The sequence below is a fragment of the Mustelus asterias genome, chromosome 18 (assembly GCF_964213995.1).
Source record: "Mustelus asterias chromosome 18, sMusAst1.hap1.1, whole genome shotgun sequence".
NCBI lineage: Eukaryota > Metazoa > Chordata > Chondrichthyes > Carcharhiniformes > Triakidae > Mustelus > Mustelus asterias.
The window spans coordinates 65,688,962-65,712,019 of NC_135818.1; the positions used below are offsets into that span (position 1 = coordinate 65,688,962).

Below are 23,058 nucleotides of genomic sequence, written 5' to 3' on the forward strand. Positions count from 1 at the left end.
CCTATGTCATCCCTCAGTACTACCCTGATATTATCTCTTATTAATAGCGCGACCCCACCACCTTTTCCTTCCTGTCTATTCTTCCTAAACGCCTGATACCCCTGGATATTCATCTCCCAGTCCTGGTCACCTTTCAGCCACGTTTCTGTAATGGCCACTAGATCGTACCCACTCGTGCTGATTTGCACCATCAACTCATTTACCTTGTTCCGAATGCTTCGTGCATTCAGGCAAAGTGTCCTTATTCCAGCTTTTATCTGGACCCGCTTTGATGAGTCGCAAACACCCTCTCCCTCTACTCCCTTATCTAAATTACCGCCTTCATTCACTTGCACCCTCTCCTCTACCATTAATTTTGTAATTCCCCTTACCCCTGCATCCTCCACCCCATCAATTAGTTCCTTGATCCTAGTCAACTCTTCTAGCTCCCCTCATAGAAACCCTACTGTACAGAAAGAGGCCATTTGGCCCATCGAGTCTGCACCAACCACAAGCCACTGTGTCTATGTGGCGAGTCCAATTGTGTTTCTGCTCAATCGTAACCCAAACGTTGTTGACAGTGGGGGATTCACTGATGGTAACACCATTAAGTATCAAGGGGCAGTGGTTAGATTGTCTCTTATTGGTGATGATCATTGCCTGGCATTTGTGTGGCGCAAATGCTACTAGTTTTCCTCATATTCATAGAATCATAGAATCCCTACAGTGCAGAAGGAAGCCATTTGGCCCGTTGAGTCTGCACTGACCACAATCTCACCCAGGCCCTATTCCCGTAACCCCACGTATTTACCGTGCTAATCCCCCGACACTAGAGTCAACTCATCTGATGGAGGGGCAGTGCTCCGAAAGCTCGTGCTACCAAATAAACCTGTTGGACTTTAACTTGGTGTTGTGAGACTTCTTACTAGGGTCAATTTAGCATGGCCAATCCACCTAACCTGCACATCTTTGGAGTGTGGAAGGAAACCGGAGCACCCGGAGGAAAACCACGCAGACACAGGGAGAAAGTGCAGACTCCACACAGACAATGACCCAAGGCTGGAATTGAACCCGGGTCCCTGGCGCTGTGAGGTGGCAGTGCTAATCACTGTGCCATTGTGCCGCCCACATTCGCCCTTGCCCTTTCAATACAGCATTTCTACCTGCAGAACAGCATTTCTTGTAACCCAAGTAGTCATCAGCCAATGTAATCATAACTTTTTAAATAATTATATTGTTTCAGGACAAGAGTCTTTTATAATTACTAACAGTGATGGAATATCAGATGAACTGTAAAGCCTTTCTAAAATGGAAAAGCAAGATACACTAAAATAATGAAGACAAGTTCACTATTACTCTTTCACAGACCTCCAAACCATGCCGGAGCTGCGGAAGAAGCCAACAATACGGCGCAGCCGCAGTGGTGGCCAGGCATTCGGCGGTCCGGCGCAGCCGCAGTGGTGGCCAGGCATTCGGCGGTCCGGCGCAGCCGCAGTCGTGACCAGGGCAGACGGGACGATGTCGTTGTGATTCAGTCAGTTCGGCGATGTCTCGGCCTCTTTTTGTTGCCATAGATTGGGACCCTGCTTCCTGGTGAATGTGTTCGTGGTGAAGGACATTCCGTAGTCTGCCTGGAAGTTGGTGAGTGTCCGTGTCTGCGCCACACGCGCCGCGGCTTCGCGTAGAGCCGCGGGAAGCAGGAGAGGGCGCCATGTCAAACGTTAGGCCTCGACACTGAAATTCAGGGTCGAGGCTTTAATTTTTCCGGGTTCTCCCTCCCTGTCTAATCTAAGACACTCGAGACCTTTGCAGCTCCCGAGAACCACTCTTTTGCCTGGGTTTAAAGCGTTGATTTTTTTCCTATAGATTTTCCTGTGTATAATCCTTGGATATTATCGGATTAGGATTCATGTTTGTATGTTTTGTGTTATGTAACTGCGCTTTGACTGAGTGGAAATGATTTACCACTTGAACCCTACGGGAGAACGCACATTATCATTTTGTGGGGACGAATAAATATTTAAATGTTCAATGTGTAAACAAAATTCCAACTATTTGAAACCTACCCAATTGATTGTAAATGTCATCAGATTATCAGTACTCAGCAGGATTTTAAGTACGTTTTTTAAAAAAAGCAGTGATAAAGATTAGTACAATAGCAGTCACTTCAGATGCTAACAGGAGAATGTGTTCATGCATTATTAATTTGTAAAAATTCATTTATGGAATGTGGGCGTCGTTGGCCTAGGCCAGCATTTATTGCCCATCCCTAATTACCCTTGAGAGAGAGGACCACACTGTTATTGGTCAGGAGTCAAATGTAGGCCAGAACAGGTAAGGGTGGCACGTTTCCTTCCCTGAAGGACATTAGTGAACCAGATGGGTTTTTATATCGTTTGACAACGGTGTCATGGTCATCATTAGACTTTCAATTCCAGATTTCTTTGTTATTGAATTCAAATTTCATGATCTGTATGGTGGGATTCGAACTGGGGTCCCCAGAGCTTTTGCCTCCATTTCTGGATTATTACACCAGCAATAAAGCACCACATCACCACCACCCCCTTGATAGATTTTCAGTTGTTAACGTAGCTAAAATATAGTCCCGTGGAAAAGTTATGGCTCAGAAAGAGGTCATTCAGCCTATTGTGCCTGCATCGGCTAAAACAAAATACTGGCCACCCATCCCACCTTCCAGCACCTGGTCTGGAGCAAATCCAGATATTTGTTAAATGAATTGCGGGTTTCTTCCTTGTGTCCCCACTAATCCTTCTACTAATCACCTTAAAACTGTGCCCCACGTAGTTGACCTCTCTGCTAGGGGAAATGGGTATTTCCTGTCTGCTCTCTTATAGGTCCCTCATATTCTTGTACACTAGAATTAATTCACCCTTCCAGCTTCCTCTGTTCTAATGAAAACAACCTTAGCCTATCCAATCTTTCCTCATAGCTGCAATTTTCAAGGCCTGGAAACATTCTTGTAAATTTCTTCTGTACTCTCTCCAGAGAAATTATGTCCTTCCTGTAATGTGATTAGAACTGGAGACAAAATTTTAACTATGACTTAACCAGAGTTTTATACAGTTCCATTAATACATCCCTGCTTTTGTATTCTATATCTTGTCCAATAAAGGAAAGCATTTCAGATGCATTTTTTTACCACCTATCCTACCATCTTTAGAAAACCGTGGATGTGCCCTCCAAAGTCTCTTACTTCCTCTACTTCTCTCAATATCCTCTCATTTAATGTATTCTTTTCCTTTGTTTGTCCTCCCCAAATGCATTACCTTGCACTTCTCTGGATTGAATACCATTTGACACTTTCCTGCTCTCTCAACCAAACCATTGATATAATTCTGGGGTTGACAATCCCTTCACAATCACAGAGCCAAATTGGTAGTTCATGAAGATCTACTTATCATTACTGACCAACATTAGGAAGAGTCCAGATTGGACAGAAATGTGCTCATGGAACAAGAAAATAACATTTGTATCTCTTCAACTTTGAGCATCTTGATTGTTAACAAAACAGTAGCAGAACCTTATATATTTGAAATGTGTTCAGATCACTGTCACCTCCTCTATACTATGTTGGGCTTGAATGTATTCCTTGAATGTACAATAAGTACTTATCCCAGAGATAAATACACTATGATACAATTTCACTTTCCAGATGGCTATTTGTCTAATCCTTCCCACATTTTACAAAAACTGTACAATTAATCCATCTATTCCCTTCTCTCATGATTTCATGTTATTAATTATTTAATACACTGTTCTAGCTTTGTGATGGTGCTTAATTGAAATTGAATGTGGTGGATATGTGAACGTCTTTGTGCTCTCTTAAGGAAGATGCACCAAATTTAATTTCTGTAGTGAAATCTTTCTATCAAAAATATGCCTGTACTATATAGTGTAATGCAGTTTAGATTTATAACGTAATGCATTTTAGATTTGTGCCATTTTTAGTGTAAAACATATGTATATTATGCTGTTACTGGAAAACATTTAAGATGCATTAATTTTGCATTTGTTTATGTTTTACATATCACCAGTTGAATGAACTAGAGTATAACTTAATTGCACTGATTGGTGAAGATATCTTGCCTTGAATTAAGTGACCACCTAATGCATTATAATTGAAACACTTCCATGTAACAAAATGAAATAATCTAGGCTGGGGTAATATTGGAAATGAACAATTTGAAGTGCAGCATAAAGCATGGTTCAACTCTGCTGCATTAGAGACTCATCTGTGTTTATATAAGACTATGATTGGCGGATTGATTTTATTGCTGAAACTAATATTTTGTGAATTGGAATCATAGAGGAACATTCCTAATCAAATTATTCAGAAATGATTAAAAGAATGTCTTCATGTTAGAATAATATGAGCCACCATATCCCATCTTTTTGTATACAAAAATATGTATTTGTCCAGGTATCTTGCCGCCATCTTTAGCCTTGTTAAGTGGCTTAATCCGATAAAAAGGATTAAAATCAATATTATCACATTAAATATAGAAATTAAACTTAGACTGTCATGACTTAAGCTACTTAAACATTGTTAATATGATATGAAGTATGATACTATTTTTATAGAGGAGCAGAGCTAATGTCTATATATCTACATCTGTATATTTATGTATCAAATACTTTGTGTCTGAAAGAACGTTACTTTTGGCATTGGGCGAGTTAGTTTACTAACTCGCTGTTTATATTCAGTTTTCTGAACTGCTTCATTAATTCGGTTCAAATTAGCTCATCAAATTTCATTGAATAGCTGACCGTGGCTCAATGGTGGTATTCTTGCCATTGATTCAGAAGGTGGTGAGTTCAAGTCCCACTTCAACAACACAAACTTAGGCTGATCCTTCAGTGTAATACTGAGGAAATGCTGCACTGCCAGAGGTGCTGACAGGTGATCTTTAAAAATCCAAAGACACCACGTGAAGCCTAGGGAAACTCTCCTGGCCAATCGACAATTGTTTCATGGTCATCATTCAAACTTTATTAATTCCAAATTTTTATTGAATTCAAATGTCACCATCTGCCATGGTAGGATTTGATCCCAGGCCCCCTGGATTACTAGTCTAGTGGCGCTGCTACATACTTATTCCTAAATCAACATCACTAAAAACAGAGTGGCTGGTAAATTATCTCTGCTGTTTGTGGGACCTTACTTTGTGAAAATTGGCGGCTGCTTCTGACACTAATATAGTGACGACACATCAAAAGTAGTTCATAGCCTGTAAGGTATTTTTGTATGTCCTGAGGTTGTGAATGAAGCTATATATGCAAGCTGATGTTAAAAATGCTAATAAAACATTTGTGCACTTGCTCCTCAGAGATGTTCCTTCCTGTACTTGCATACTAATTATCTCCTTGGAGCCCTACTTTTCTGACTGAGTCATTATTTTGCACTTGTGGGGAGCACTGATATAATAATTTAGTTTTTATTATTAGTCATAAAACTAGCCAGTTAAAAATAATCAGTTGTATCATTACTTTAAATACTGTGATGCTAGGATTTAATACTTTTTTGGTTGATTATTAGCCAAGTGAAAATTTTCACAAGTCAGTATTAGCAGTTGGTGACTTTACAAGCCAATTCAACTCCTGCAGTAATGCAGAAGATTATAATGGCCTTCCTCTAAATTTTCCTACTTTTGTGGCCTGGCTAAGAATTGATACCATTAACCAGTTTTTGTGTTGCAGATTAGCGTGCAAATTGTCTAGTGCCAATTCATTAGTTCAGGTTTGTGATGATTCTTAAATGCTTTGTGGTATTGTTAATCGTAAAAGTTCTCCAACAGATTTTTGTTTAAATTCAGAAGTGTTTACAAAATATATTTAGATTTCCCCTGCTCCAGCTTGGAGATATGGTAGTCACCTTACTGTGTACATAACTGTACCAGGCACTGCCTGGGAAACAGAGTAAGGCAGCAGGTGTGTGACTATGTGCAGCTGCATTTTGCATTGCTTGCCTATGTGCAAATTGGAGTATTGGCTGGGGAGTAGTATCAGGATCGGGTAGCTGAAATTAATTTTAAAAACATTATCAAATTATCTTTCTATTTGGCAATTTGTTTATGATATTAAAAAGTCTAATGATCTACACCAGGTGAGGACGGACATTTTTTGGGGACCTTAGACAGATTCCCATATGTTAACTGCATGGAGAGGAGAGTGCTCACATTTAAAATAATTCCTATGGAAATGCACATCCAAAAATAGTGCCATTTATCTGCCCTTGCTGCCCAGTGAAGAAATATTGCAGCAGTTACCGGTAGGAGAGGAGGTGAAAAATAGCAAAAAACAGCTTCCTGTTAAATATGCTTGAGAAAGGCTATTGACCTTTAACAATCAAGATAGTTTCTACCACATCCTGGACAGAATGCTTTTAACTCAAGTGACGCAAGTTTATGAATGATCTTTTTGAGGCTTTTAAGAATAAAAACAGCAGTTGCTACAAATGTACATCACATTTACCAAAACATAGAATAGAATCATAGCATCCCTACAGTGCAGAAGGAGGCTATTTGGCCCATCAAGTTTGTACGGATTCTGACAGAGCATCTTACTCAGGCCCACCCCCTGCTCTATTGCTGTAACTACACAATCCCACTAATCCACCTATCTGTATATTTTGGACTGTGGAAGGAAACCGGAGCACCTGGAGGAAACCCACACAGACATGGGGAGAATGTACAAACTCCACACAGTCACCCAGGCTGAAATTGAACCCAGGTACCTGGCGCTGTGAGGCAGCAGTGCAAGAGGGCGGCACGATGGCACAGTTGTTAACACTGCAGCCTCATAGCGCCAGGGACGAGGGTTCAATTCCCGGCATGGTTCACTGTCTGTGCGGAGCCTGCACGTTATCCCCATGCTGGTTACGTGCATTAGCCATGCTAAATTCTCCCTCATTGTGCCTGAGCCACTCCACACTGGAGTGTGGTGACAAGGGGATTATCACTAACTTAATTGCAGTGTTAATGTAAGCCTACTTGTGACACTAATAAATAAATTTTAAACTTTACAAAATTAACCACTGCTAACATGAAAGAAAGCTTAAGGTTTAAGGAGATGAGCCTTGAGAACAGTTCAAGGTGAAGCACTGGTATTTACATCATGAAATTGTTGTTGCTTGGGAATGTAGATAAGAAGGAATATATCACAATATTAAAGCTTCTTGACTAAAGTGTGTTTTTATTTACAGTTTGGTACGATTATGCTAAATAAGCCTTGTGAAGCTGGTGATCCAATAACAAACAGGCTTTGCCCTAGTGTGTTATCTTTCAAAGTAATTTTTCAAATTTGGAAGGACAATATTGGTACTTGAGTTTAAGTAGATACTGAATGAAAACTGCACATCAATCATTGCACTTCACTAAAATCCTAGCAACTAATTTAATCCTATGTTTATATCTTGTTTTTAATGGTGAGTCATGGAATGCAGGTTGACATTGGAATTAATAACTGATCAGTTATCTGAATTATTCACTGGTCTGTACAGACTTTTAGAAAAACTATAGTAAATGGTTTAAGATACGCTTGCCTTTCGGTGATCCTACATTGTAAACATTTAACATTGTTTAGGAATCTACTTTTTGCTGAAAAAGTTGATTGTGAGAAGTCCAGTTTTCACTAGCTGCAGGTCAACAGTAATTGAGATTACACCCACGTTTCTGCTGTTGTAAGTACATTCATTAAGAGACTGGAAAATTAAAAAAATGTTTGTTTCCTTTCTCTTCAGTGCTGAGCATATTGGTGGAAAAATGGGAGCGTTTCTGGACAAGCCAAAGATGGAAAAACATAATGCCCGTGGTGAGGGAAATGGTCTGCATTATGGACTGAGTAGCATGCAAGGTTGGCGAATCGAGATGGAAGATGCGCACACAGCTGTTATTGGACTACCACATGGACTTGAAGCATGGTCATTCTTTGCAGTCTACGATGGGCATGCTGGATCCCAAGTTGCCAGATATTGCTGTGAGCATTTGTTAGATCACATCACCAACACCCATGATTTCAAAGTTACTGATGGTATGAACGAGCCTACTGTAGATAAAGTAAAAAGTGGAATCCGAACAGGTTTCCTGCAGATAGATGAGCACATGCGAACAATCTCTGAAAAGCGGCATGGATCGGACAGAAGTGGGTCAACAGCAGTGGGTGTCATGGTTTCACCCAAGCACGTTTACTTCATCAACTGTGGAGACTCTCGTGGTTTGCTCTGTAGGAATGGACAGGTTCATTTCTTCACACAAGATCACAAACCAAGCAATCCACTGGAGAAAGAGCGCATCCAGAATGCTGGTGGCTCAGTCATGATTCAGCGTGTAAATGGTTCCCTTGCTGTTTCAAGAGCTCTTGGTGACTTTGATTACAAGTGTGTCCATGGGAAGGGTCCAACGGAGCAGCTTGTCTCACCAGAACCTGAGGTTTATGAAATTGAGAGAATGGAGGATGACCAGTTTATTATCCTAGCATGTGATGGTATTTGGGATGTCATGGGGAATGAAGAGATCTGTGAATTTGTTAAATCCAGGCTAGAAGTTAGCGATGACCTTGAGAGAGTTTGTAACCAGATTGTTGACACGTGCTTATACAAGGTATATATAAGGTCCTTTCCATTTCTATTATACCTTTTCTCTTCATCTTTGTTAAAAATGTACTTCAAGCAAAACATACTTTAATTATTGTTAGTCTGCAGTCCTGAATTACCCCTTCCCATGAGTGTAACTCAGTTATTAACATATTGTATGAGCTGGCAGTAATTTCTGGAGGCAATTGGATCTGCAGCTGCATTCTCCTTAGTCTGGCATGTGCTAAATGGGAGCACTGGCTGGGCAATATCAGGACTAAATAGTTAACATTATTTATTGGCCTGTAACTGATTTTTAAAGAAAGGGTCCGTAATTTCTGTTGAAATAAATGTCAAAATCATTCCTAACATCAGCAAATATACATTTTTGGTTCAGTGGCACAAAGTGTAATATCATAGTGATGGGGTGTCAAACCTTATCATGCTTTCTCAACTGGCAAGTTAGGAGCTTGGGCAGGACATTAATGGGAGGTATTGTATAGAGGTTCCCCACTCACAAGAGGGAAGAGCAACTAAATGTTATTCAAAGCTGTCTACACAGCGAAGTAATATCTGTTTACAGAGCAGCAAATTCATGAAACTAGATTTCATGTATAAAATTAATGAAAAACAATGCTGTTGCTGTGCAATCACTGATCAGAAATCATGTTTTAAATTAAAGATTATCTGCTGACAGCAGCATGCTTTTGTGAAGTAAAGATAAGGTAAGCGGTTGCGTTTACTTTGGGATAGTTGCCAAAATTTTCCTTGGGCTTAGAGCTTGAACTTTGCTAAGGTTGTTTTGTTACCTTGTGTGCTGATCACACTGTAAAGGGAATATCTGATCAATTATTAAGGGATCTCCTTATTCTTCGTTCTGGAATTATTTATGGTTGATGTAGTATTTGAGTAAATGCAAATAACTTTAAGAAATTGTGAGCAGATCCTTGACTTAGAAAAAATATAGACTTGTAATAATTGTCAGAGTCACCAGAGTTGTTCTGCCACAGAGGCAGCCATTCTGCTGATTGAGTCCATACCAGCTCTCTGGAGCAGGCCAGTCAGTTTCACTCCCTCTCTCTACCCCTGTGATCCTGCTTGTTTATTTCTCTCGCTTGTACAACTGTAACAAATCTCCCTTCCCCAATCTCCTTTGCTGAAAAGAGAATAGCCTCACTTGCTTCAATTATTTGCTACTCAAAGTACAATAAAGCATGAGGTTCTTCTTTCTCGGGTTCCTTTGGTATCTGATTTGACCAAAGTAATACATTGAGTCATAGATGCACTAAGCTATTCAGCATTTATGCACCTGAACAAGAACACAGATGGTGAGTGAGGATGGGATGAACAATATCAGACTTGGTGGCATGCTTTAATTTGTTGGTGCTCAGGAATGAAATATGATTTCCAAATTTACCACTTTGTACTGGCCTAGTCATGAGGATGAAATCCCTAACAATTAAGTAAATGTGGATTAAAAGTGATGAAATCCCATTTTGATCATGTTTGCTTCCTTTAAAATGAGCAAAATCAGAGATTTCACCTAATCCATCTAAACCCCCTTAGCCGAATACAGACACTCTTTCAGTTGGTATGTTTCCATTTTGCATGCATTTGTAAAAGTGATGGCTACTTTTGTTTCCTCCCTGCCCCACCCATCCACTCGATAGTAGTTGCATTGAAACAGCACTAGCTTTGTTTATGGGTGGCAGAAAGACCATCCTGTTATCATGTGTGCTCAAGCCCAGAAGCAAAAGAAAGATGTGTACCATATTTGTGCTGGCTAGCCTCTTAGGATGAATCAAGAGGTTATCCAAGAAACAGTTTTAATGGATTTTTAGAGCAAGCAAAACCTTTTACTCTTAAATTATCCTTGGTTCATGACATTTGGGAAATATTAAATTTCAGTTAACCTTTTTATATATTTGTGAAGTGTGCAAAGACAGTGTTACACTACACAAGAAATAACATGCATTTAGATAGCTGACATCCCAAAGTGCTCCAATAGCAAAGGATTATTTTAAAAATATAGGCAATGTGATTATATAGGTAAATGTGACAGCCAATTGGCCCGCAACTGGGCGGCACGGTAGCACAGTGGTTAGCACTGCTGCTTCACAGCTCCAGGGACCTGGGTTCGATTCCCGGCTTGGGTCACTGTCTGTGTGGAGTTTGCACATTCTCCTCGTGTCTGCGTGGGTTTCCTCCGGGTGCTCCGGTATCCTCCCACAGTCTAAAGATGTGCGGGTTAGGTGGATTGGCCATGCTAAAATTGCCCCTTAGTGTCCTGAGATGCATAGGTTAAAGGGATTAGCAGGTAAATGTTTAGGGATATGGGGGTAGGGCCTGGGTGGGATTGTGGTCGGTGCAGACTCGATGGGCCAGATGGCCTCTTTCTGCACTGTGGGGTTTCTATGATTTCTATAACTGAGCCACACTGAATTGTCAGACTAGATTTTGCTGGAACGAGGTCTGAACTCACAAGTATCGACATGGGTTAAAAGTGGTGCCATTGAAACAAACTGATACTAATCATTTATAGTCTGAGGGTCTTTTTTCTGTCATCTGAACACGAGTGATTGTTCTGTCCACTCGTCAGTTTGCTAATAGTGGCTTTACTGCAGTTATTTAACTGATGAACCTTAAATATGATTAGCGTAGTCATAGGAATCATAATAAGCCCATCAATTAATATGCATGCATTGTGAACTCTGTCTCATTAAATTTTCTTTGAATCAAATATTGCTTTAGTTTAAGGTACAATGGTATGAGGAGCCCCATTCCTCCTTTGTTTACTTGCAAATTTTTTTCTGTCGAAAACAAGAACTTATCAGAAAATGCCCAGGATTTGGGGAGATACAAAGACTAATAGAAAATAGTTGATGAAGTTGTGCAATTATGATGATAGTAATAGGAGAACTAACACAAAATGAGTAAGAGGCGGATCGGAAAAAGTAGAATTGCATAGATAAATTAGAATGGAAGAAAAGGATATCCATTGTAATTCTTTTTATTACTGCTTAAAATGCTGATCAAAATTATTGGCTGCTAAATGTTTGGAGATAGTCATTGGAGAAAAAGCACATTAGTTATATCCAGCTTCTTGCAATTGTTTTGTCTTTATTGCAATAGGTTTCAGCTTCCTGTACAGTGGAACTAATATTAACTCTTGTGTAAAGATCATTTTAGGAGTTTTGTGTTAATAGTATTAGAGTGCTGTACATAATCTATTTATAAATTTGAAAGTTTTTCAACAATGTCTATTAATATAATTCTTGAATCTGTGCACACTTCCTGCTGACTTCTATTATAAGTTTAGTAATGGAAACTGCCTGCTTAAATATAGCAGGAGGATGTAATCACAGAATGAGAACTTTACATAGACAGATCCCATTATAAATGTGGATGAAGAAACTTGTATGGAAAAATAGAAATAAGGATAGAACAGAATGTATCAATTTAAAGTGGGGAACTGTATTATGCCCAGTTTTTGTTGGTCGATTATTCTGCACCCTCCTATCCAAATTCATCTGTAGTTGGTGTAACATAGTGGTGAATTGACTAGCTTTTTTTTAGATTTACTGCACCTCTTGCATTAAAAGACTGTGCCAGAGTTGTTCAGTACTATTTTATTAAGGTTTGTCTGTAAAAGACACATGCCTTTCATGTTAGCAAAAAGCAAAATGAGTAGCTAGACAACTCTTCGTTGTAGTTTCAGAACTGGGGTTCAGAAATCTAAGTTTTATTGCTTTTATGAATAATATTCCCCAGTTAATGTTAGCAAAATAAGTCACTTTGAGCATCTAACAGGGAAACTTGCTTTATTATTGCCAGAAACATTCTGTTGAAGCTTTTTGTCTTAACACTCATCAGGATAGATACAAGATTTCAAAGGGAGCAACAATTTACACTGCTTGAGAAGAGGGGTTCTAATTCATTGGCAAGTCTTGTTCAAGATGTTGCCATGGCAAACGCACCAGGGTGTTATTATTCCTCATACAATTGTTCATTTTAAAAAGGTGCAATGTCTGTAAATATTCCTTTTACCTGCAGAAGAGAGGTCCCTGTCTATGCATATATGTAGCTTCTAGAAACCATAAGTCAGCTACATTGCAAGACCGACTAATAATCTTAAATTGGTTGTTTGTGTAGTTTTCAACACATTTGGGATTGTTCAGCATGTGCTGCTGAATTGCAGAATCACATATAATGTTAGACGTGTTCTGAGTTTTTGTAAGCTGGTGAGTTTTTATTTGGTTTGTTTACTAACTATGAAAAGAGGCAAAAACCCTCCATATTCTGGTGTTGAATTCGTTCTCATTTTCTATTTTGAAGTTTTTTAAAAATATGTGTGACTGAGACTATTTTCTCCCCATCAAACAGGGGAGTCGAGACAACATGAGTGTCATATTGATTTGCTTTCCAAATGCACCAAAGGTATCACCTGAAGCAGTGAAGAGAGAGGCTGAGCTGGACAAGTATCTGGAGAACAAAGTGGAAGGTGGAGCATCTAAAAAAACACTTGCTGCTAAGTAAAATAACTTAAATTAAAGTGTTAACCCTCTAAGTTCATTACTATGAACTAGACAGTTAAATTCCATAAATCTTTATCTTCTGTTGCTCCTGGATGAACTTAAGTGATTGTATTTCATTACAGTGCTGAATACAATGCCTAGTATCTGATAGATTTTGTTACAATGGTATAAATTTAAAATTGTACTTTTATAAAACTTACTCTGTGATATCATAAATATAAGTCTGAGCTTAGAGGGGTAACTTATACATAAATACTGTAAGTTAGAGCTTTCAGTTGCATATTTTGTAGCATATATTGTAGTCAGTGCTGTTACTGCTTTATACTAGCACTTGATATTTTGGTTGTGGGGACCATTTTACTTGCAGGACAACTAAACCCCAGTAATTCTAAATTTGCTGCAAGGTTATGTGCCATTATAGTTTTTGTGTCCAATTTAACAATGCACTATGCTGCTAGTGTGATGATTTACTGGTAGTTGGCTCAGGTTTTTGAAGGCTGCCACTGATAAAATGTAGCTGTGCCCTGGAAGTGTTGCCACTTTGATTCTGACAGCCAAAAAAAGTGGAATTGTCACTTGTTTGTGTATGTAACTGTAAAATATGAATCAGAATTTTGCACGAGGTTGAAACAGAACATTCTGTCTGTAATTTGAAGATTATGCACTAACATATCTTCGGCAGAAGTGTGCCATTTTGAAAAAGGTTTATGCCTTTGTTTCAAGTTTTCAAGAGCTTGAGTTAATTCTACGTAGTTTCTAATGTTTTTTCAGTTAGACAGGAAAAAATAATAACCCTAAACAATGTTTATTTACCCATAGCTAACATGAAACAATTATTGGGATAAGATGCCACTTCCTTATGAAAATGTTGAAATTACATTAGTCACTTAATCTTTACTCTTTAACATGATCAGAAATTGAAAACTGCAGGTTGATTGCTACTGCAGTAAAATTTCAGATTTCAAGAATGAAATCTCAGGCTGGAATGTTTTCCACTAGATTTTTCACATCATGTGCAAATGAAGAGGAGACAAGGTAGGTGTGGATATACCTACACACGTGGATCGCAGTAGTTCAGGAAGGCAGCTCACCATCTCCTCAAGGGATGGGTATTAAATGCTGGCCTTGCCAGTAACTCCCACATCTCATTAAATGATTTATTAAAAAATAATGGGTGGGATATTCAAAGTGCATTTCCTAAAGGTTAATGTGAAGTCTACACTGATATGTTTGTAAGGTTATCCCACTTAATGTATACTCTCAGGGCAGCTAGAAACTGAATATTAAAACAAATTGAAGTATGGCAACTGACTGCAGTATAACATTCCTACAGCATCCTTTATTTTTGAGGTGAATTAACATATGATAGGGCACTTTAGATCTGAACTTCTTTCTAAGTTGATGCCTGTATAAAGCTACTGCCTGAAAAGGATTACACTGGCATCAGTTGGGAATGCATGAATCAGACAAAGTAGGGAATAGTTAAAAGTCATCTTACAACCGGTTTCAGGCCCAGATTTGATCTCTGAAACTTGTCCTCAGGATTGATTGGGAAAGTCTTGTCTGTCTTTGAACAAAGTGCTCTGAATATTTGAAAGTGGTTAATGTTAAATATGTGTGATTGGTATAGTTCAGTGAGAGTGCGATGAGCCTATCTATGTGCAAGCCATATTCCATTTTAATCATTCTGTTTTTAAAATTTATGCACCAATTTTTTGAGGATGTTATTTTCATAAAATTCTGGTACTTTAATTGGCAGTTTTACCTCTACCATATAGTCTTGACATTGCATCTCCTATTAGTACATTTTATAAGCTACATTCCAAGTGACTATTAATCTCTTTTCTTTTTGATAAAACAACTTTCTTAATTGTATTTACTTAACAGAATATAAATCTATTTAAATTGTGTTTGGATGGTGTGCTGAGTTGCTGGGATCTGTCATTAACAATAATACATACATAATATACCTGTGAAGGCCTTAAGTGAAGCAATAATGAATAAAGGTGTGTATTTAAGAATAGTGCACATTGTGATATGTATTAGATAAAGTGATATCAAATATGTGCTGCTAATAGTAGATGCATTACATTCCAATAACTTGCATTGAGCACCTGTAATACACACCTTTCACTTGATTATTGCTGTTATATAATGCCTGGTTTTATCTAGAAATGCTAACTTTGCTGAATTTTATGAGCCCTGTCACTCTTGCTTGTTGGCAATTTTTTAAAAATGTTTCAATTCACAGATTTCTCCCTGTAATACCCTGATTTGACTGTTTTATTCCTTCTATTTATCTTGGCCATACCCCGCTGATATACAGCTAAATTTGAAAATTTGTATGTGAGAAGTTGCAGGTGAACCTCATATTTTCCCATTGGTTGGTGCAATCATTATACCATTTAACCCACTTTCAGTTTGGGGGAATGTTTGGATTTATTTAAATGAATACGAAATTGATGCCTAGATTCATGTGGTCGGTGCTTCCTATTGGTCCACAATTTAAAACAAAAATTCTTTCAATTTTATTTACTTTTCACCCTGCCTTCACTCCACAGGGTGAGAGCAGCAGGGACATTTTGTATTTTAATAAACACGTAGGATTTTAAGCAACAGAAAAAGGCATTAAATAATGTGCTTCATAGCAGATGATTTAATAGTAATTTTTCCATTGTGACACTTTAGGTAACATTGAAACATGCAATTGGTTGGCACCCTATAGATAGATAGGTGCAACAAGCATTACACATAGGAAGAAACCAAGTCATGATAATCGCTTGCCAAAATTCATGCCTGTTATAATGGAACTTTATTCTATGGAACTATCTTTTGATTTCCCTTGTCTGTGTCTGGTAACAGCAGTTTATTTGATTTTGTTGCCGAAGAAAAGATGAGGTACTAAATTTATCAACTTTTTGTCATTTTGTCTCAACATCTTTAGTCAAATAAGACTGTAAGAAGGTATGTAAGGAAATATATTGTGACAAAAGAAGTGATTAATGTAATGTAGTCACTTGCTTAATGTTTGCACACAAACTCTAGTGTCACTATCATCTGATATGCCTAATATCAAGTAGTTTAGTTATGGTTTAAAATATATGGGTAGTAAGTGGCTGTGAATCTTTTATTTTTGTATAGTAAATTATACAAATAGGAATATTAAAAAACAGCATACTGATGTAGATAATATGTTAGCCATATTTATAAAGTTATGTTAAAAAGCTATTCTAATAAAGACATTTACTGAATCAATTCTGAGATCTTTGAATTATTTTATTTGGCTAAGTCTTAGGAAGCATTTATAGAATATTTCATGTCAGCTACCCCAATTAGTACTGAAGGCTTTTCTTCAAATTGTTCTATTTAACAACTCTTTGTACTTCCAACAGTAAGTTTTCTCTGTGTTGTAACTACTTGTTGTTGATGTTAAAGAGTCCCAATAAATGTGGGTTATTGATGCTTTCCAATCCATAACCTACTAGTTAAAATGCAGTATTTAAAATGTTAATGAATTGCTTGTTCAGTGTCCTGAAATCATTATCTAATCAGAATTAAAATATATTTCCTTTTAATAGAATGTTCCATTGTTGCATTAGAGCAACAAAGTTCTTAAAAGTCTATGTGATAATTGTATGACCAGAATATTGCGATTATAGCTATCTCATGAGAAACTACATCAAATTTTGTTCTGGTGCATTACATTGATGTTTCATTGTTGCCGCTTAGTTGTTTTAGTGTTTCAAATTTTGAAGTTCTGATATATGCATACAGTTTTGATGTGCACATCCCACTGACCCAGAAGTCCTTCTGATTCCCCAGAAATCTTTGAGAAGCAGGTTGCTGAGGGGGTACCTGGTCTAGTCCAAGTGATGCGTGCTTTGTCGTTGGAGAGCATTCCAAACCTCCCACCAGGAGGTGAACTGGCCAGCAAGTGAGTGTACAATGTGTGGAATCCTAACCTTCAAAAATCTATTTGCACTGTTGAAAGGAACTTAAAGGGGGCTGCTAATCATCTGCAAATATAGTTTCCCTTTTCAGCACAACATGTGGCTCCTTAACTGACATTTTTTTTAATGGTAAGAATGAATGCTATTTCTGGAGCAAAGAGAAGAAACTTTGACCGACAGCATTTCAATGCAGCGTATTTAATTTTGCAAAATAGTGACGAATATATTACAGATAATCTGAAAATGTAACATAGTTAATGGGCAGTATATAATCATTTACATTTTATAAATAGTGATTAACAGTCCCATTTTAACCCCTTACAGTGCAAAATAAAATGAATGTTCTTTCCGCAGAGTTAATGCTGAAAGTTTGTAGGTGCTACAAATCAGTACATTCTAACCTGCATAGTGGCACAAAAACTAGTATTTACTTAAATAAACAGATTGATAACCAATAAATGTTGTCCTTTAGGGGTGGCTTTGATCTGCTAATGTATTTAAAATTTTCAGAATTATTATAATTTTAAAGCTGCACTATCCTTTCTGCTTTGAACTTCGAGTTGTATTAAAAGCTATCAAATTAAACCTGTTGTTTGCCTTCACAAATACAGGACCTCAATGCATTAAAGTTCTATGTGCAACCTCGTCAGGGAGTTCATTCGATTCCTGTTCAAATAGAAATAAAAACGATCCGAATAAAATATGAAAAGGACATTGCAGCTATTTGTGTGAAATTTTGCATGGTTATGGTGGATTGGGAGAAGCAATTTGCATGTCCATTTAATTTCTGTTCATTAGGAAAATATGTTTGTAATCTTTGATTCATAGCATAGTGTAGGTATTTCTTACAACTAATATAGCTAAAACAGTTTCTACTTACAAAGGTATCAGTAATCCTGACACAGCCTTACCTTTTAAGGTAATGACTCGGAGGTCACAGCATGGAAACAATCTGACTTTAATATGAAAAATAGTCTATACATAACATAAGAAATCCAATTATATGATTGTGAATCATCTTTACCGCTCGTGCATTTGTTGTTTTATTTTGGCAGCATGCAATCACGTATGGTAATAGCTCTAATGCTTGCACATCCTGAATAATAATGCATGCAGCTATATGTTTTAAATGATTTTTCTTCTGATAGTGCTATGCAATTAGCAAGTCAGATGAATATTGTTAGGTATGTCACGTATAAGTCATTTAAATTGATACCCAGATGACCCGAACGCTAGCTGCTAGAAAATAGGATTGAGATAACATATAACAAAGTCTGTTAGTTTTCTTTGGCAGAAATTATTGTTTTATAAACTGATTGCACAGAAACTAGAGAAATTTTTATTTTTGTTGCTGATAGTTACTAAATTTATTAAAATTAAAATTATCCACAAATCAGTGTTCTAAATCCTTTTTTTAGTCTAGTTCTAATCCAGCCAACTGCATTTTGAACTTATTTATTTAAAAATAAAACTACTTTTCTTTACTCCCCTCAAGGCCATTTATATGATGTTCTTCCCAACCATAACCATAACTTGTAAATGGAAAGCTATCATGTTCTCATCAATATTTCATTTAAATTGAAATGTATATAGTACTCTCAAAATCTGAGTTGTTCCTGGTTGTGACCATTTGCAGGAATTGAAACACTTCAAGCCTTATAACACTTATGTGCTTTCTGTAAAACTGCAGGTGAACAATATAACATTTGGTGGTAACTTTGACAGTTTGACAGATTAAGATGCAATAATAATAGCAGTTGTATTCATAAAACATCTTTAATGTGGTAAAATGTCCCAAGGCACTTCACATGGAAGTTATCGAACAAAATTTGATACTGAATTATATAAGGTGATATTGGGACAGATGACCAAACCTTGGTCAGAGATAGATTTTAAGGAGCATCTTCAAGGAGGGGAGGGAGATGAAGAGGGGCAAAGGTTTAAGGAGGGAATTCCGAAGTTTAGCGGCTTAGTATTTGAAAGCACAACCGCCAGTGTTAGAGCAATTAAAGTGGGAGAAGCACGGGACAAGAATTGGAGGATCGCAGCAAATTACAAGGGGCTGCAGGGCTGGAAGAGGTTGCAGAGATAGAAAGGGACGAGGCCATGGGCGGAGATTAAAAAACATGGGTGAGAATTTTAAAGTTTGAGACATTGTTTAACTGTGGGCCAACATAGGTCAATAAGCACATGAATATGGGTTAATAGAAATTGAGTTAGGATATAGTCACAGAGCTTTTGGAGGGTGGAAGATGAGAGGCCATGATGGAGAGTGTTGGAATAGCCAAGTCTATAGGTATAAAAGTCCTGGATGAGAATTTTGGCTGCAGTTGAGCTGAGGCAAATGCAAAACTAGCAGTGTTAAGGGGTAGAAGGAGATGGTCTTAATGGACAGGATATGTGGCTGGTAGCTTAATGCAATGTCAGATACGACAGCAAAGTTATGAGTTGTCTGGCTTAACCTGAGACGTTTGCCAGGGGAGGGGATAGAGTCAGTTGCTAGAAAATGGAGTTTATGGTAGGAACTGAAGACTGGCCTTCCCAATATTTAATTGGAGCAAATTTCTGAATGGTGGACTAGCAATGGACGATTTAGAGGCAGTGGTGGAGTTGCAAAGTGAAGGTGAGACAAGGAAGCTGGCTTTGCGTTTCCGGGTGATGCTGCTGAGCATCAGCAATAGGCAGAGACCAAGAAAAGATTCTTGAAAGATTCCAGAGGTATTGAAGTGGAAAATGAAGCCATTGCAGGTAACTTTCTGGCTACAGTTTGTATATGAATGGAACCACACAAGGGCATTCCCATTCAGTTGAACAAACCTGGTTTTGAGAAATATTCAGTAAAACAAACTTTAGATTAAATTCAGATACATTCTTAAACTGGAGAATAATACTATGAAGTAAAAATGATTCTGGCCAAAATTCTTGTAAACACCAGCAGTGATGGTTGCTTTTACGAACTTTGCTGAAAACCATTTTGACTTTGTATATCAATTTGTGTGGAGCACTTAAATGGAAGCCATTCCCCATGGAGTACTAACATACTGTTGCAATTTATAAAGGTTAATAAAACTGAATAAAATTGTGAAGTGAATATGATTTGCCACACAAAGGCAACAAAAATGGAGCTGTACGTACAGGTCCTCCTATGGCAATTGAAAGTAAGTGGTGTTTTCATTTGCTATTGTAATTTAACCTTTTTTTTTCAAACATTTGATAGTTCAATCATCTGACGCTCTATAGTTGTTACAAATGACTTTTCAATGTAAATTTTATAAACCTTTAAGTTGCTCTCACTAGTATAGAACCATCTAAGTGTTGTGTACTTCACTAAGTTGTAATAAAGCTGCTGCACGATTTGCTATTTTGAATCTTCTGAGATCAAGAAACTGACATGCCAGTGAATGGTTGAAAACAGTTTGGATGGTGAGAATACTTATTTTGAATTGATATATTGTCGTATGTGCAGCACTGTTATTTATTTTAGTAACATCAGGTAGTGAGAAGACAAATTAAAAAGTTCTGAATGATTTGTTGAACTTTTGATTTTAAAAGATTATTTACAAATCATTCTGCAACTTCAGAAACGTTTTTTATTTTACGTAAGTATTCTTTTTATGGTGATATATTGTATATGCAGCTCAAAATAAATTTTAACTTCAGTCTTTTAATTTACTTTAGGCGGAGTGTTATTGAAGCAGTTTACAACAGACTGAATCCCTATAGGGCTGACGCAGTGAGTAACCACACTTCTAAAGCAAATGACTTAATATTTATTATTTCTGTCTAGGGAACTTGTCCACAAACCCCTTTATTTATTGTTAGAACCAATTGATGTCAATAGCATTATGATATGGATTCCGAGCCTCTAAACAATACGACAGCTGAGGCATACCCTGTAACTGATAGAAGTTTGACTTGATTTCCTTGTTTTTGCATTGAGTGCCCTAGTCATAAAGCTGTGTGCTTTTTTAACTGTCTTATCAACTTGCCCTGCCTGCAAAGATTTGTGAATATGAACCCCAAAGTCCCTCTGCTTTTGCATCCTCTCAAAATAGCAATGTTTAGGCTATATTGCCTCTCATGTTCCTCCCAAAGTTAATCACTTGACACTTAATTGCATCTGCTATATGCCTACCCAATTCACTAGTCTATGTCCTGCTGAAGTCTGCTACTATCCAGTTTGCTATTTACTATGTTGTCATGTTTTTCACTGCATACTTCTCAGAGAAAGCATCTGTTCACCACTGCACACGCCAAACCAGTTGTCATTTACATACCCAAGTTATCATCATCCCTTTAATACATCGTTTTCCAATTGTTCAAATAAGGCGCCGGAGTGTGGCGACTAGGGGATTTTCACAGTAACTTCATTGCAGTGTTAATGTAAGCCTACTTGTGACACTTTAAATGGTGCTTTATCAAACATCTTTTTAAAATTCATATGTAAGCATCTACACTATCTTCACCAAACATCTCTTGTTACTTTATCAAATAATTCAATCAGTTTGACAGACATGATCAGTCTTCAACAAATTCATTATGGCTATCCCTTTATGGACCCCTGCTTCTCCAAGTGAGAATTAATTTTTTTGTCTCTGATAATGGTCTCACAGAATCACAAATTGTTACGATGCAGCAAAGAGGAGTTTGCACATTCTCCTCGTGTCTGCATGGGTTTCCTCCGGGTGCTCCGGTTTCCTCCCACAGTCCAAAGATGTGCGGGTTAGGTTGATTGGCCATGCTAAAATTGCCCCTTAGTGTCCTGGGATGCGTAGATTAGAGGGATTAGCGGGTAAAATATGTAGGGATATGGGGGTAGGACCTGGGTGGGATTGTGGTCGGCGCAGACTCGATGGGCCAAATGGTCTCTTTCTGTACTGTAGGGTTTCTATGATTTCTATGAAAAGGCCATTCGGTCCATTGTGTCTGCACCAGTTCTCCAAAAGTGCATCATGACTTAGTGCCACTGCCCGTTTGTTTCTACAGTGCAGAAGGAGGCCACCCGGTCCATCAAGTCTGCGCCAATCACAATCCCACATTGTTTCTGTTCAAGTAATCATTTAATGCCCTCTTGAATGCCTCGATTGAACCTGCCTCCACCACACTTCCAAGCAGTGCATTTCAGACCCGAACCACCCATTGTGTGAAAAAGTTTTTTCATATTCACATTTCCTTCTTTTTACAAATCGCTTAAATCTGTGCCCTCTCATTCTTGATCCTTTTATGAGTGGAAACAGTTTCTCCCTATCTACTCTGTCCAGCCCCATCATGATTTTGAACATCTCTATCAAATCTCCTCTTAGCCTTCTAATAGTTTCCCCACCACTAAAATAGGGGGCAACACGGTGGCACAGTGCCAGGGATCTGGGTTCAATTCCGGCCTCGGGTCACTGTCTGTATGGAGTTTGCATGTTCTCCCTGTGTCTGCGTGGGTTTCCTCCGGGTGCTGTGGTTTCCTCCCACAGTCCAAAGATGTGTGGGTTAGGTTGATTGGCCAGGTTAAATTGACCCTGGTGTTAGGGGGATTCGTGATGTGGAGATGCCGTGGTAGTCATGATGTGGAGATGACTCACATTATCTGTCTCTTTAAGACCTGGTTGGCTGTAGGGATTCGCATTCTAATCAGTATTCTGTAACTTGATTTTGTGTCTCTGTGTCCTGTTTGAGAGCAGATTTCCACTCCATCTGACGAAGGAGCAGCGCTCCGAAAGCTAATGGTATTTGCTACCAAATAAACCTGTTGGACTTTAACCTGGTGTTGTTAAAACTCTTACTGTGTTAGGAGGATTATCAGGGTAAATATGTGGGGTTATGGGAATAGGGTCTGGGTGGGATTGTGATTGGTGCAGACTTGATGGACCAGATGGCCGCCTTCTGCACTGTAGGGATTCTATGATTCTATTCTATGAACTTCTATTTATAAGAGGAAAATATTTAAGATGCTGGAAATGTGAAATAAGAACAAAAAATGCTGGAAAGCTCAACAGATTTGGCAGCATTTGTA

General features: G+C 38.1%; 1 protein-coding gene across 4 annotated transcripts in view; it reads left to right on the forward strand.

Moving 5' to 3' along the window:
• Positions 1 to 1,464: 1,464 nt before the first annotated feature.
• The window catches only part of ppm1aa (protein phosphatase, Mg2+/Mn2+ dependent, 1Aa), a 30,308-nt gene continuing 8,714 nt past the window's right edge, over positions 1,465 to 23,058 (forward strand). For 2 of the 4 annotated variants that reach the window (XM_078234215.1, XM_078234216.1), the window contains exons 1-5: positions 1,465 to 1,620; positions 7,739 to 8,597; positions 12,953 to 13,070; positions 16,927 to 17,038; positions 20,733 to 20,787. In XM_078234215.1, the coding sequence (XP_078090341.1) occupies positions 7,761 to 8,597; positions 12,953 to 13,070; positions 16,927 to 17,038; positions 20,733 to 20,787 (1,122 nt within the window). In that variant the 5' untranslated portion in view covers positions 1,465 to 1,620; positions 7,739 to 7,760. Of the gene's footprint in view, positions 1,621 to 5,697; positions 5,738 to 7,738; positions 8,598 to 12,952; positions 13,071 to 16,926; positions 17,039 to 20,732; positions 20,788 to 23,058 lie in introns of all 4 variants that reach the window. The other 2 variants (XM_078234218.1, XM_078234217.1) reach the window with 2 other exon arrangements.